This window comes from Agelaius tricolor, unplaced genomic scaffold (genome assembly GCF_023055355.1).
Source record: "Agelaius tricolor isolate 1412-34295 unplaced genomic scaffold, bAgeTri1.0.p SCAF_8, whole genome shotgun sequence".
NCBI classification, from domain to species: Eukaryota; Metazoa; Chordata; class Aves; order Passeriformes; family Icteridae; genus Agelaius; species Agelaius tricolor.
Genome location: NW_027269268.1, coordinates 18,275,161 through 18,290,000, shown reverse-complemented (window position 1 = coordinate 18,290,000; position 14,840 = coordinate 18,275,161). Strand labels below are relative to the sequence as shown.

Genomic DNA, 14,840 nt, shown 5'->3' with positions numbered 1-14,840 from the left:
TCTAAATTCTAATTTCTGATCCATGGTAGGAACACATTTTTCCAAGCTTCTGGGTTCTGCAGAAGTTTGTGCAGAAGATTCAGACCTGGAATATAGTGGCCTGTCTGGCAGAGAAGTAAGTAAAAGAGTCCAAAAAAGCACATGGCAAAATCCAGCTGAAACCTTTGTTTTTTTTTCATGAAGTCATGGTTGAATATTTGTTACAGTATGGCACAATATATGCTGAAATACTTGCAGCACACAGCAGCTTGGGGAACACTTGTGGAGCTGGGCTGGGATGTTGCTAAATCTGAATAGGTGTTACATGTTGCTAACTCTCTGTCTGCAGTGAACTTCTTGGTTCTGTGCTCAAATGGCTGCATGCTCTTTCTGGTTCCCTCTAGTGCACGGCCAGCAGGTCCTGCTAGTCCTCCGATGAAGGAGGGTGACAACTCTCAGGTGCAGGACAGGGAGCAGAGCCAGCAGTACCCACTTGGCTCCAGAGAGGCAGAGAGTTCAGCTGAGCTACGGATGAGTGACAACGAAGAGGAACCAAGAGATAACAATGAGTATGTGACTGATGGAGAGTCTCTCCAAAGTGTAATTTCTGATATATGGTAGACACAGGATTTTTGCCAAACTCTTGGATTCCGCTTGACTCTTTGTAATGGAATCTGATTTGAAACATAGTGTCCTTTCTGGAAGGGAACTAATGGGAAAGAACCCCTAAAAACAAAGCAAAATCCTGGAGAAACCTTACTTCTCCATTTAGGAAGTCATTATTGAATGTTTCTTACTTTATCAATTGCACTGAAATGCTTGCAGTACATAGAAGCTCTTGCACTGACTGTGTTTCTGGGCTGGGATGTTGCTAAATTGGAATAAGGGGTTGTTTCTGTTTTTGCAATTGTATGTCTTGGAAGGCCTCTTTGCACTGTGAAATTGACAGCTGCATGTTCTTCTAGTTCTATTAACTCTGATGAATGGCCAGACCGTTTTGAGAGTCCTCCAACATGGCAGGATGACATTACAGATGTAAGCATCGTGTTCTTATCACCTGTTCTTGTCCTTTCTGCTTTGTGGGAGGGGAGGAGACAGAGGGGGAGCTGCACAACTCAGTTGTCCTAGGTAGGATGCCACGGGCAGCTGACTGGAAGCACAGCCCTTGTTGGGAAGCTCCAACTTGCCCATCCCTCCAAGTCCTTTCTTGGTGGTGCGCATAGAGGGAGAAGCCTTTGTCAGGATGGCACTGGCAGATCTGTGTGTTCCTTGTAGTTCTATTCATTGACTGACAGACTGCACATACCCCAAATCCAGTTTGCTGGTGCCAATAGAGCAGCAAACCTTTCTGCCCCAAATTCCTGTGCTTGTGGTTTCTGTTTCTCAGCACCTGTTCTTCCAACATGAAGTGTTTAGGGCTAGCAAGGGAAAGAAAAGGTTCCAGCCCAAATCCAGTCAGGGAACTGAAATAGGGAGGCAGGAGGGAGTGGCTTCAAGCGATTCCTACTCCGTCTCCATTTTTACCCCACTGCAGGACTGGGAAGGGAGCCAGCAGTACTCACTTCGTTCCAGGTCAGCAGAGAATTCGCTCGAATTACTGGCGAGCAATCTTCAACAGGAACCACGAGATATGGAATTGTATGTGACAGATAAAGGGTCTCTCCAAAGTGTAATTTGTGATGCACGGTAGACTGAGGTTTTTGCCAATCTTTTGGGTTCTACTTGATTCTCTTTGGAGAATTCTGACTTGAAACATAGTGGCCTGTCTGGAAAAGAAGTAAAAAACAAAACACAAACCAACAAACAAACAAACAACAACAGCAGCAACAACAAAAACACCCCAAAAAAGCCCTAGGAAAAAAAAATAATCCTAAAACCCAGTAAAATCCAGGAGAAACATTTCCTCTCTGTCAGGAAATCATTATTAAATGTTTCTTAAGTTATGGATTGTGATATGCTGAAATGCTTGCAGTACATAATAGGTGTTGCACTTGATTGTGTTACTGGGCTGGGATGTTGCTAAACCAGAACAAGGGGTTCTTTAAATTTCTTCAATTATATATTTTGTTGGCAACCCTCTGTACACTGTGAAATTGACAGCTGCATGTTTTTCTGCTTCTGTTCCCTCTAGTGAACCACTAAGAAGTTTTGTTAGTCCTCCAAACTGGGAGGATGACAATGCAGAGGTGAGGATCCGCATATTGTTGTAATTTCTGATTTGTGGGAGGGAAAGGGACAAAAGGGGAGCTGCACAACTCAGATGTTTGAGGTGGGTGCCACGGGCAGCCGGCTGGAAGCACAGCCCTTGCTGAGAAGCTCCCACTTGAACATCCCTCCAAGGGCCTCCTTGGTGGTGTCCATAGAGAGAGAAGCCCTTTCCAGGATGGCACTGGCAGATCTGTGTGTCCTTTGTATGTCTAGCATTGAGTAGCAGATTGCACATACTCCAAATCCAGTTTGTCTGGTGCCAATAGCGAATTCCAGCAAACTGGAATTCTTTACTCCCAGTGTCTGTTATGGTTTCTATTCTCAGCAGCCATTCATCCAACATGAAGTCTTTAGGGCTTTTACTGCAGAAATTTCCCTTCGTGGGGGTAACAAGGGAAAGAAAAGCTTCTAGCCCAAATCCAACCAGGGAACTGACACAGGGAAGGAGGATAGAGTTGCTTTGAGCGGTTCCTACTCTTGCTTCATTTTTATCCCGCTGCAGGCCAGGGAGCAGAACCAGCAGCACTCACATCTTTCCAGATCAGCAGAGAATTCAGCTGGTCCAGTGGCAACTTGTGACGAAGAGGAACCAAGAGATAATGATGGGTATGTGAGAGTAAAATGTCTCTCTAAATTCTAATTTCTGATCCATGGTAGGAACACATTTTTCCAAGCTTCTGGGTTCTGCAGAAGTTTGTGCAGAAGATTCAGACCTGGAATATAGTGGCCTGTCTGGCAGAGAAGTAAGTAAAAGAGTCCAAAAAAGCACATGGCAAAATCCAGCTGAAACCTTTGTTTTTTTTTCATGAAGTCATGGTTGAATATTTGTTACAGTATGGCACAATATATGCTGAAATACTTGCAGCACACAGCAGCTTGGGGAACACTTGTGGAGCTGGGCTGGGATGTTGCTAAATCTGAATAGGTGTTACATGTTGCTAACTCTCTGTCTGCAGTGAACTTCTTGGTTCTGTGCTCAAATGGCTGCATGCTCTTTCTGGTTCCCTCTAGTGCACGGCCAGCAGGTCCTGCTAGTCCTCCGATGAAGGAGGGTGACAACTCTCAGGTGCAGGACAGGGAGCAGAGCCAGCAGTACCCACTTGGCTCCAGAGAGGCAGAGAGTTCAGCTGAGCTATGGGCGAGTGACAACGAAGAGGAACCAAGAGATAACAATGAGTATGTGACTGATGGAGAGTCTCTCCAAAGTGTAATTTCTGATATATGGTAGACACAGGATTTTTGCCAAACTCTTGGATTCCGCTTGACTCTTTGTAATGGAATCTGATTTGAAACATAGTGTCCTTTCTGGAAGGGAACTAATGGGAAAGAACCCCTAAAAACAAAGCAAAATCCTGGAGAAACCTTACTTCTCCATTTAGGAAGTCATTATTGAATGTTTCTTACTTTATCAATTGCACTGAAATGCTTGCAGTACATAGAAGCTCTTGCACTGACTGTGTTTCTGGGCTGGGATGTTGCTAAATTGGAATAAGGGGTTGTTTCTGTTTTTGCAATTGTATGTCTTGGAAGGCCTCTTTGCACTGTGAAATTGACAGCTGCATGTTCTTCTAGTTCTATTAACTCTGATGAATGGCCAGACCGTTTTGAGAGTCCTCCAACATGGCAGGATGACATTACAGATGTAAGCATCTTGTTCTTATCACCTGTTCTTGTCCTTTCTGCTTTGTGGGAGGGGAGGAGACAGAGGGGGAGCTGCACAACTCAGTTGTCCTAGGTAGGATGCCACGGGCAGCTGACTGGAAGCACAGCCCTTGTTGGGAAGCTCCAACTTGCCCATCCCTCCAAGTCCTTTCTTGGTGGTGCGCATAGAGGGAGAAGCCTTTGTCAGGATGGCACTGGCAGATCTGTGTGTTCCTTGTAGTTCTATTCATTGACTGACAGACTGCACATACCCCAAATCCAGTTTGCTGGTGCCAATAGAGCAGCAAACCTTTCTGCCCCAAATTCCTGTGCTTGTGGTTTCTGTTTCTCAGCACCTGTTCTTCCAACATGAAGTGTTTAGGGCTAGCAAGGGAAAGAAAAGGTTCCAGCCCAAATCCAGTCAGGGAACTGAAATAGGGAGGCAGGAGGGAGTGGCTTCAAGCGATTCCTACTCCGTCTCCATTTTTACCCCACTGCAGGACTGGGAAGGGAGCCAGCAGTACTCACTTCGTTCCAGGTCAGCAGAGAATTCGCTCGAATTACTGGCGAGCAATCTTCAACAGGAACCACGAGATATGGAATTGTATGTGACAGATAAAGGGTCTCTCCAAAGTGTAATTTGTGATGCACGGTAGACTGAGGTTTTTGCCAATCTTTTGGGTTCTACTTGATTCTCTTTGGAGAATTCTGACTTGAAACATAGTGGCCTGTCTGGAAAAGAAGTAAAAAACAAAACACAAACCAACAAACAAACAAACAACAACAGCAGCAACAACAAAAACACCCCAAAAAAGCCCTAGGAAAAAAAAATAATCCTAAAACCCAGTAAAATCCAGGAGAAACATTTCCTCTCTGTCAGGAAATCATTATTAAATGTTTCTTAAGTTATGGATTGTGATATGCTGAAATGCTTGCAGTACATAATAGGTGTTGCACTTGATTGTGTTACTGGGCTGGGATGTTGCTAAACCAGAACAAGGGGTTCTTTAAATTTCTTCAATTATATATTTTGTTGGCAACCCTCTGTACACTGTGAAATTGACAGCTGCATGTTTTTCTGCTTCTGTTCCCTCTAGTGAACCACTAAGAAGTTTTGTTAGTCCTCCAAACTGGGAGGATGACAATGCAGAGGTGAGGATCCGCATATTGTTGTAATTTCTGATTTGTGGGAGGGAAAGGGACAAAAGGGGAGCTGCATAACTCAGATGTTTGAGGTGGGTGCCACGGGCAGCCGGCTGGAAGCACAGCCCTTGCTGAGAAGCTCCCACTTGAACATCCCTCCAAGGGCCTCCTTGGTGGTGTCCATAGAAGAGAAGCCCTTTCCAGCAATGGCACTGGCAAATCTGTGTGTTCCTTGTAGTTCTAGCATTAAGTAGCAGATTGCACATACTCCAAGTCCAGTTTTCCTGGTGGCAATGGAGCAGCAAACTGGAATTCTTTACACCCAATGCCTGTTGTGGCTTCCTTCCTTCAGCAGCTGTTCATCTAAGATGAAGTGTTAGGGTTATCATAGCAGAATTTGCCAGTTTTGGGGAGAACAAGGAAAAGGAAGAGCTCCAGGTCAAATCTGAATAGGGAACAGGAACAGGGGACCAGGGAGGAGGGTGTTCAGGGGGTGCCTAAGCTGCCTCTATTTCTACCCTGTTGCAGCAATGAGAGCAGAATCAGCAGCACCCACTTCTTTGTTTTTCAGGGCAGCAGCTCTTTGTGCTACTGCTTTGAATGTTCCTAACCAAACATAGAGGGTGATAGCCTACCCTTGCTCACCTCCCCTGCTGTAACTGCTTTCTGAGCTGAGGCTTGTGTGAAGCACCAGTGGGCTCACCAAATCTAATTGTATCTTCTTTTCTCTCCCTTCCCATGTGTTCCCTTCCCATCAATGGAAGCTTCTTGAAGGTGAGTTGATGTTTTACAATTGGTAATGGACTTTTACCTAAAAGGTAATAGTTATTTTTGTTGTTCTTTTCCAAGAAAGTCGAGCAGCAGGGATTGAAACTGCTTTTTAGCAAAAGGCAAAGCACTGGGCTAAAGCCTCTGGCCAGTGTCTCAGAGAACAGATGCAATGTGTGTGTGATGGCCTCTGTCAGTCACAGTGGGAAATCCCTGCAAGAAAAGTGGTAGCTGAATATTTATGCAGAAGGAACTTTTTAATGTGCTAACACTTTCTGCACTTTTAGCTGATTGGTGGTTGATTAGTGTGACATGGACACTGGAGTTGCAGAGGTCACCATTGCTTGCGGTTTCTGAGAGTTAAAGAGCAAACAGCATTTTTTGACCCTTTGGCTGTTACAGACCAGGCCATTAGAAATGGTTCTCCCTGTAACTTGGTCAATATGTTGTCCACAAAAATTGGACTTGTTGCTGGGGTGCAACAGGTAAATAATGATACACTTGAGAGAGACTTGAGAGACATTGGTTGTTTGTTTTAGTGTTTCACCAGTCTGGGTGCTCAGTGATATTTCACAGATCAGACTCACCAAAATATCAAATTAATAATCAAAATAACTTCTCTTATTCATAAATTTAAACAAACAAGAAATTAGCTGTAACTGGTTGCAAGTGACAAGGTTATCTTCTGAGCTAGTATTCTGTCTCCTTTTGGTTAGTGATTGTCTCACTTCTCACTGTAATTAGTCCACTCAGTGCATTGCTCAGTCTCCCTCTTCTTTTGGGCTGGGGAGTTAATCTTGAGTTGCTGCTCCATGAGTCGGGGCTCACCATCTCCCCCTGCAGGAACTACTTTTTACCAGTCAGAGCCGATTTCAGGAGACTTGGGTTTCTTAGTTTCTTCCTTATCTTGGGAGTTGTGCCAGATGTCCATGTGGCCCCTCAATTCTGCATTTTTTGTGTCCACTCTCAGTGGGCATCCTTCTCCCCAAGCTTTGTTAAGCCTTCCCTGGCTCTGGGCTCCTTGAAGCATGTCAAGCCCTGAACCTTAACAAGGCAATTCTACCAACAAGGAATTTGCCCATGGGCAGCACGTAGATCTTGTTTGTGAGTTGTTGTCTATTTAATGGAATAAATCTCCCTTCCAGCTGATTTGGCTTGCAAGTGTACAATGATCTGACATAGAAACACAAAGAGCATCCTTCCTTAAGAAATCTTTTACATGTTCTGCATTTTGCATCACATTTAATTCAATTCTCAAATTATTTTAATTAAGGAGGAAGATGGTGATAATTTCTAAGGGCATACTGATTTAAGTAATCTTATAGTTTCCATGGACTGACCTTGAGTATCTCTTAGGTCACCTTTTTTAGCTGTGTGTAGGCTGAACAGAACAAATATTTTGTGTTGTCTTGTAGCAGAGGGGTCACAATGTCTGGACGGGTATAATCTTACTGTTTGGTAAAGAAGCTTGTTTAGGACTGTTTTTAACCCAACTGAATAGAGTCCATTTAAATAGGAACCATTGCTGACTATTTATATAAGTCATTTCAAGGGTAGCTCCAGGGAGAGAGAGAATAATAGCACTAACTTCTGAAAATTAAATTACAGTGCATGGACAGGACAGGAGAAATCCTACACTGAACAGCCAGGAACAGGTGGATGGCTCTGGTAATGGAACAGGAGCTAATGATGCACCTGTGGCTGACTCAGCCCCTGCAGAACAGGGAGCAGAGGAGGAGGACACTGAAAGTTCAGAGTATGTATGGCTCCTGCCCTACCAAACACAGAGCCTTTGTGTGCCTTTCTTTCTTTCCTGTGTTGCACTAACTTATACTGCTATGCCTGGTTTATCTTTGAGGCCTTCCCATACTCTATGTATTTCCCTCCCTCTCCCATGTTGCATGATGATCAAATGATACCATTTGCATTTTGGGAGAAAAAGGCAGCCCAGGGCAGCTGTAAAACTTTGCACAGAACCTGAGAGATGATTGTGGGGGTGTGGCAAGGAATGGGAATTACTTGCATCAAATCTGAGAGCTGGGTGACTGACTACACCTTTCTCCTGGTGAAACCAGGACACCCTTTCCCTCAGGACAGGGAGAACCCAAATCCTCATTAAATGCAGCACACAGAGACTTAAAGAGAGCTGGGTTCTTCAGAGGAAATGTGTCATGGCTAGTCAGTGCAGTTGCATGATTATGTGAGATGTTATGTATCAATTACTATTGAAGTGTGGTGATCTTAACAGCTGCATGTTCTTTCTAGTTCTGTTCCCTCAAGTGCACAGCAAGGAGTTGTCATTAGGTGTCCCATTTGCATGGATTCTTACTCAGAGGTAAGGATCCACCTGTGATGGTCCTTTCTGCTTTGTGGGAGGAGAAAGCCAGAAGGGGAGCTGCACAAGTCAGTTGGATGATGTGGGGTGCTGTGGGCAGCTGGCTGGAAGCACAGCCCTTGCTGTGAAGCTCCACAAGTCACTTCTTGATGGTGAATGTAGAGGGAGAAGCCTTTGCCAAGATGGCACTGGCACATCTGTGGGTCCCTCATTAGTCTAACTGATTCCAGATGCTCTAAATAGAGCCTCTGGTGCCAATAGAGCAGCACACTCAAATTCTTTCCTCTCAATACATGTTGTGATATTCTTTCCTCCAGATTATGCAACATGGACGACAGCTTGTGGCAACCCTGTGTGGCCATGTCTTCTGCAGCGAGTGCCTCCCTGTTGTCCTGGAGACTATCGGTGCGTGCCCAACCTGCAGGGAGGAACGAAATCCCGAAGAATATATTCCCATTTATTTATGAGTGCTTCTCAGGACAGACTCAGATAGATCTTGGACTATAGGCAGTGTAGAGAGTTGTTTCTTTATGGGTATCATTCTTCCTGTTTATGGTTTTCTTTTGGATTTATACAATTTAAATAAAGTTTCAATTGTTTTAAATTTAGTCTGTCTGCTCTTCTGTGTTGGACTGTGCTGATAGGCAGAGATGTTGTCTAACAGGTGGAAGTAAGGCTCTTGGTTGGAGCAGTCAGAAGCTTGTTCTTTTCCTCTCCCTGTAGTCATTGATTTGGGGGCAATGTGCTAAAGCCACAAGCTTTGTAGTTCTTGGTGCCAGCGTGTGTTGTACGGGGAAAAAGAAACAGGGCCTGCTCGGGGTGAGAGGGATCCGATTTCTCAGGGCAGACTCTGGTGCACGCTTTGGTGAAAATGTCCTGATTTCATAGCTCAGAAGATAGAAAGAGTAGCAGGTTGTGCACACATCCAAAGAAAGCAAGGTTCTTTGAGAATAACTGGTACATTAACAAACTGCTGCTTTGAGTGTTGTAGGGTTTCATTAGAATTAGAATCTGGAGGCTTTTGAAGGAATGTGGTTTTGAATGCATATAGTTGGTTGCTGACTTTGAGCTGTTGGCAGTACAAGTGTGTTGTAGCTCCAGTTCCTACAATTACAGCCAGACAATCCTAAGTTCCACTGAAGAGAAATGCAATTGTCCAGAGATAAATTCACTGGACATAAGAGAGGAAAGAAAATGATTCTGTTATCCAAAAGTAATAAAGAGACAAAGGCAGATCTCAGCTAAAAATGCAACTGTAAATCCATTGTACCATGAAACAGAAAACTTAGATGAACAAATTGAACTGAGGTCCTCTGTGTGTTTAAAGTTGGTCTTCTGTGTGGACATGTATCCTTTATTTTGGTTTTTAATTTTTGTCTTTAGTGTGTTATTTATCTGCTTCCTCAGTCATATCTCAAGATGTCTTAATATCACCATATTTAGGCAGAGGAAGTAATAAACAAGGTTCATTGTCCCCCCTATTTTTATGTGGCTTGATCTTAATAAAAAAATGAAAACATTTGTATTATCCTGATAAAGTGATCTTTTGATTTTTGTTTTTAAGAAAAACTACTTGAGTTGTCAAAATTACTCAAAGATATTTCTTCAACAGATACAAATAAAATCATGTACTTACAGGATGGCCATAAAGTTTAGAGCGGTGCTTTCTGTTTCCCATTTTTGCTAGACTTTGAGCTACTTGGTGGATGCAACGACAGTAAGCAGAAATGTCTTTCTAAATTGTCTAAATTGTCTTTCTAAAAGCTGTATTCCTAGGTGACATGCAAGGCCAGGTATTCTCAGTAAAAAGAGCAATTGTTGGTAAAGTAAGTTTGATCTTAAGTAACCTGCAATGAAATGGCACTGAGCTGATTTTACAATAGGTTTAAACAGATGTTAGTATGCCTCAACAGCATAAGCTGAGGCAATTTTCTTTGAACATTTTGGTATATGGTTAATAATTAACCCTTTTCTTGTCTAAACAAATATATAAAATTTTTAGAAAGTATTGATCTCGGAATGCACTGAATAGCAAAAGGTAACTGAAGAGTTGAAGCATTGGTTTCAGTCTTGGTGTGCAGTTGTCAGCTGAAGGAAAAGCACATTTTCAGCTCATTTCATCATTGATCTGTAGGCATAGGAGAAGTGGGGTTTTTGAGCTTTGAAAAGCCAGACCAGAGAGAGAGTATATTTGCATGGTTCATTTCTCATAATCAGTGCTTTGGGAGTCATACACGGTGCTTAATTATTCATATATTAAATGTACGTTTGGAATTGCTTTAGCATCTTAGCATTTTTATATAAAGTGTTAAATCTCCTTTGGGATTTTTCAAAAAATGGAAAAGGCATCCCTCCCATTCTTCAACACTCACCATGCTGTCAATTACCCAAAAGGATGGATTGTAATAACAGAGAAACTTTTGTAAGAAATGAGCCTCTTGACGTAGAGCATGAGCGGAACAAATCCTTGTGCTCTCCACAGCACTGGGTCAATTCCCACCATTCTCCCCACAGCACAGAGCACCCAGCAGGACCAGGGCCTGAGGAGCAGCCCTGCACCTGGCAGGGCTGAGATGGGTTCCCTGCTGCTCTCAGGAGCCCCAGCCCACCCTTCTGAATGCAGGTGCCGTGGCAGAGTGGCTGGAAGGAAAACTGAGCAGTAATTCTGCTTCTTCTGCTGTGTCACCTTCCATAGCAGAGCAGGGCCTCAGGAGGAAGGTGCTGTCCCCGGGAGCAGAGCAAAACTCCTCAGCCCTGTTGGGAAATTCTGATAGAGGAGTAGTTGAAGACCTGAAAATGTCAAGACTTCAGAGACTTGAAATAAGGATCAGACTGCTTAGATCTTTTCATCAGTTTGGAAAAAACCCAACAAACTTGGATTTTGTTTTAATTGCTATTTACTAGGGTTAAAGTTAAAACACTCTGGTAGGAGTTAAAACAGCAACAGACTAATAAACCTGGAGGAGGAGGGTTAAGGAAGGGTTTAACTTTCCTTCTGATTGGGGGAGGTGTGGTTTGGTGGGGTTTCTTTAGCTCGGGTTGCTCAGGCTGAGGGTGGCGGGAGGTGCAGCTCTGTCCCTGCTCTACCCCTGAGGCCTCATGTGTGGAGCTGTGCCCGGCCATGCCCAGCAGTACCCAGCAGGATGGGCCTGTGAAGCTGTGCCCAGCAGTGCCCAGCAGGATGGGCCTGTGGAGCTGTGCCCAGCAGTGCCCAGCAGGATGGGCCTGTGGAGCAGGGCCGGAGGAGGCCGTGGGGATTTGTGCAGGCCTGGAGCAGCTGTGCTCTGCAGCCAGGCTGGGAGAGCTGGGGCTGTCCAGCCTGGGGAGGAGCAGGGGCCGGGGAGGCCTCACTGTGGCCTTGCAGTGCCCAAAGGGGCAGAGAGCAATGGGGAAAGGGAAGGGTTTTAGATCAGAAGGGGGAGACTGGGATCAGATGTTCAGAGGAGCTGTGAGGGCAGTGAGACATTGCACCAGGCTGCCCAGAGAAGCTGTGGATGCCCTGGAACATTCCAGGCCAGGCTGGGCAGGGCCCTGAGCACCCTGATCTGGTGGGTGGCAGCAGCAGCAGGGGATGGTTGAGGTGCCTCCATAGCCCTCTGGAACTCCATGGGTGGGCAGAGCAGACACCCGTTACCTGGGCATGGAATGTTGCCCCTGGTTGCCAGGGGCACTCCTGCTCCCAAGGTTCTGTTGGCATGGACTCTGTTGACGGGTTGAACCCGAGCCAGTTGACGGGTTCTCTGCTGCACAGCAGACGTGGAGCATCCGTCTTCTCCATCCCGGCTGGGAATAGAGAGCGATTTGCTGACATTTGCGAGCCAAACTCTGCACTGACTGTACAGGTGAGGGCAGACGATTCTTGGAAAGGCTTCTGATGCTCGGGGGCTGGGCTGGGCTGCAGGATGGGTGGATGGGCTGCAGGTGGGCTCAAGTACCAGAGTCATGGATTCCCCTCTGGCTTTGGACAGGAACTGGAGACTCTGGAATGGGAGTCTTGGGGCATGGGGGTGTTCAAGGAAACTGGCATTCCAAATAGATAATCTCCCCTCTACTTTTCTGATAGGTTTGGAAGAGTAGTTTTCTGTCACACCGAAAAATCTGCAGTGGGCTGACTGAAGGAACCAAAGGGATTGATCACATCCCTGACGTTCCTTTTTTGGTGTTTGCCCCACTTATTTTGCTGGTGGTTTTTGATCAGAAACCACCATGAGCTCAGTAAGTACTTTGCTACTCAATGGAAACCTGATTCTTAAAACATTTTCCAGGGTACTTCTAGAAAGCATTTCAAGAGTTTGTAGCAAATGCAGAGGAACCTTTGAAACGTTTAAAAACTTCATGTAACTTGACATTCTGGAATAGTGAAGGTTTTGAATCTCTGTGGGTGTTAGCAGTAGTGCAGAAATGCTTACGGTGGGGGCGGGAAGGTGCTGGAATTGGGAACTGGTCTTTTCATTCCCAAGCCATTGGGACAGGCTCGCTCTTGGGGAGGTGGCTTGTGGGAGATCAGGGGTGATGTCTTTTCCCTGATGTGATGTGCTCAGTTGGGAATGGCCCATAGCACCATTTGGTGTGTATTCCAGCCTTTTCAGGAGAGTTTTCTGTATCCATGTGTGCTGTCATTGGTGTTGCAAAAACCGAGGTCTGTGTTGAGATTCGTGCCACAGAAAATGCTCAGGCTTTGTTCCCTGTCAGCGTCAGCGAAAGCGCCCTGGAGGAGCAGTTCGTTCCAGACCAGCTCGGAAACGGAGCAGGCTGCTGCCCTCCAGCAGAGGTGGAACTTCGCAGACGGAGCCAAGAGACCTTGAGGAAAGTGGTGCACCTGCCTTTGAGCCTGGTGAGTACAGAAACTGCTTCTGGAGGGTTGAAGACCATCTGGCCATGTGCTTTTGCCAGGTTCTAGGCCCTTTACTGGGGAGGAAGGGAACCTTGGGATTGAGGAAGCACCTGGAATGGCATCCCTAAACAGCAAGCCTTCTGACAACTGTCTTGGTGCTACTGAGCTCGATACACTGGCTGCTAGTGGGAGAGGAGGTGTGTAGCAAAGGTCCTCAAGTGCTGCTCAAAGCCCTGACTGTGTGTTCTGATGAGCTGGCAGTCACTGCAGCTGCCACAGTGGAGGGTGGCAAGCTGAGTTTGGGATCTCCCAAGCTGGAAGAAGATGAGGAAAGCCTTTCAAAATACTGTGCCCCATCCTTCAAGGAACCAATCTACAGCATGGTACCATGAAATTGGTGTCCCCTCTAGTGTTGGTTGGGGTATGTTTTTGCCCGGTGTGCTAAACATTCCCCTATATGAACTGAATAATCTGTTGATGTGAACATCCTGTAAGCTGTTGTCATCCAACAGAAGTTGTTTGGAGCTCAGCTGCTCTTCCTGTTGTTTTGTCCCTTCAGAGGGACAGGGCTGGCAATGCACCCTGTGGACTGTTGAGGGCAAAGCTTGAGTGAAATGTGGTACATGCTCCTGAAAAAAGAGACCGAGGGCACAATGAATCCAACCACAGCCTGTTCTACAGTGGCGGCCTACCTAATTCCTTAGTAATCTCTGACCTTGGTTCTAATGTTCTCCCTTTTCAGCTGGTGGAGAATTCATAGATATCACAGCTGAATCTTCAGAGCCTGAGGTCATCGCTATCAGCGAAAATGAGTCTCCTGTGGTAAGTAGTGAAGGGCACACTCCTCTCCATCTTGCATTCAAATTAGTTTTCTTGCCTGTCTTCTGGAATCTTACTGAGTACTGTGGCCTCAAGGGTTGAAAGAAGGCTCTGATTTATCACTTTAGACACAGTTCCCAGTCAACCCCAAACACATTCATGAACACATCAGCATGCCTGAGAAGGGCTTGCAGAGAGTGGGTGAACAACCTAAAAGAGGTGGTTGCTTCCCTGATTTAAAGGAGAGCACAGGAAGTCTTTGACTTCCCAAGTAAGAAGTTTTTAGTTGCAACATCAGTTTAAGGAATCTCTGTCATTGAGCTATAAAATGCAACTTCAGCTGACTGGGGTATGCACTAATTCTGTTTCTTATTCCAAGAAGTCTTTAAAATGGTCCCATTTGGAATTTTTTCATTTTTCCCCTACTATCTTAAAAGAATATGCTTGGATCCAGCCCACAGTGCAGTGTATCTGCTCAAATTTGGGATGCCACTGCTGCTGTGCAAAACAGAAACGTGCAGCAAACAGCACGGGAGTTTTATCCTGACAGGGCTGTTCCTGAACCTTTGCAAAGAAAAGGCCTCAAATTTTACAACACAATTTCCATGACCCAGCTCCACGTGCACCAAACACAAGAGCAGGTTTGGGTATGGGGTTTTTTCTCCTCACTAGTTGTTCACATGCTAAGTAGTGTTCAGGCTGTCACAGGTGAAATTGCCAGTTTGGGGGAGAAAGAGAGGAAGAAATGGCTTCAGCCCAAATCCAATTACGGAACTGAAAAAGGGAAGCAGGGAGTAGAGTGTTCAGGTGGTTCCTAAGTGCCCCCATTTCTACCCCATTTCAGGATAGGGAGCAGAGCCAGCAGCAGCCTCATCTTTCCAGAGCATCAGAGAATTCTGTTGAGGCACGGGCAAGGAATGATGAAGAGGAACCAATAGAAGATGATGGGTATGTGAGAGAGAAAGTGTCTATCAAAAGAGTAATTTCAGATAAGTGGTTGAAAGAGGTTTTTGCCAAGCTTTTGGGTTCTGCCTAGCTCTGTGCAAGTACTTCAGACCTGGAATATAGTGGCCTGCCTGGAAGAGAATTAAACTAAGCCCAGCAAAATCCAGC

The 14,840-nt window shown here is 45.4% G+C and overlaps 1 protein-coding gene and 2 long non-coding RNA genes across 3 annotated transcripts in view; all 3 read left to right on the top strand.

The window, feature by feature from the left end:
* LOC139592571 (S-layer protein-like) overlaps positions 1-4,662 on the top strand; it is a 9,737-nt gene extending 5,075 nt beyond the window's left edge. Inside the window, exons 6-9 of the mRNA XM_071432672.1 lie at positions 2,690-2,793; positions 3,199-3,363; positions 3,760-3,829; positions 4,329-4,662. Coding sequence (XP_071288773.1) covers positions 2,690-2,793; positions 3,199-3,363; positions 3,760-3,829; positions 4,329-4,484 — 495 coding nt within the window. The 3' untranslated portion in view covers positions 4,485-4,662. The remainder of the gene's footprint in view (positions 1-2,689; positions 2,794-3,198; positions 3,364-3,759; positions 3,830-4,328) is intronic.
* Positions 501-2,165, top strand: LOC139592237 (uncharacterized). The gene is made up of 3 exons (XR_011679945.1): positions 501-548; positions 945-1,023; positions 2,123-2,165. It is a non-coding gene; the product is annotated as an uncharacterized lncRNA (long non-coding RNA).
* A 2,173-nt stretch (positions 4,663-6,835) lies between the features above and the next one.
* On the top strand, positions 6,836-8,856 carry LOC139592235 (uncharacterized). The gene is made up of 3 exons (XR_011679943.1): positions 6,836-7,495; positions 8,005-8,074; positions 8,392-8,856. It is a non-coding gene; the product is annotated as an uncharacterized lncRNA (long non-coding RNA).
* The last annotated feature ends 5,984 nt before the right edge of the window (positions 8,857-14,840 follow it).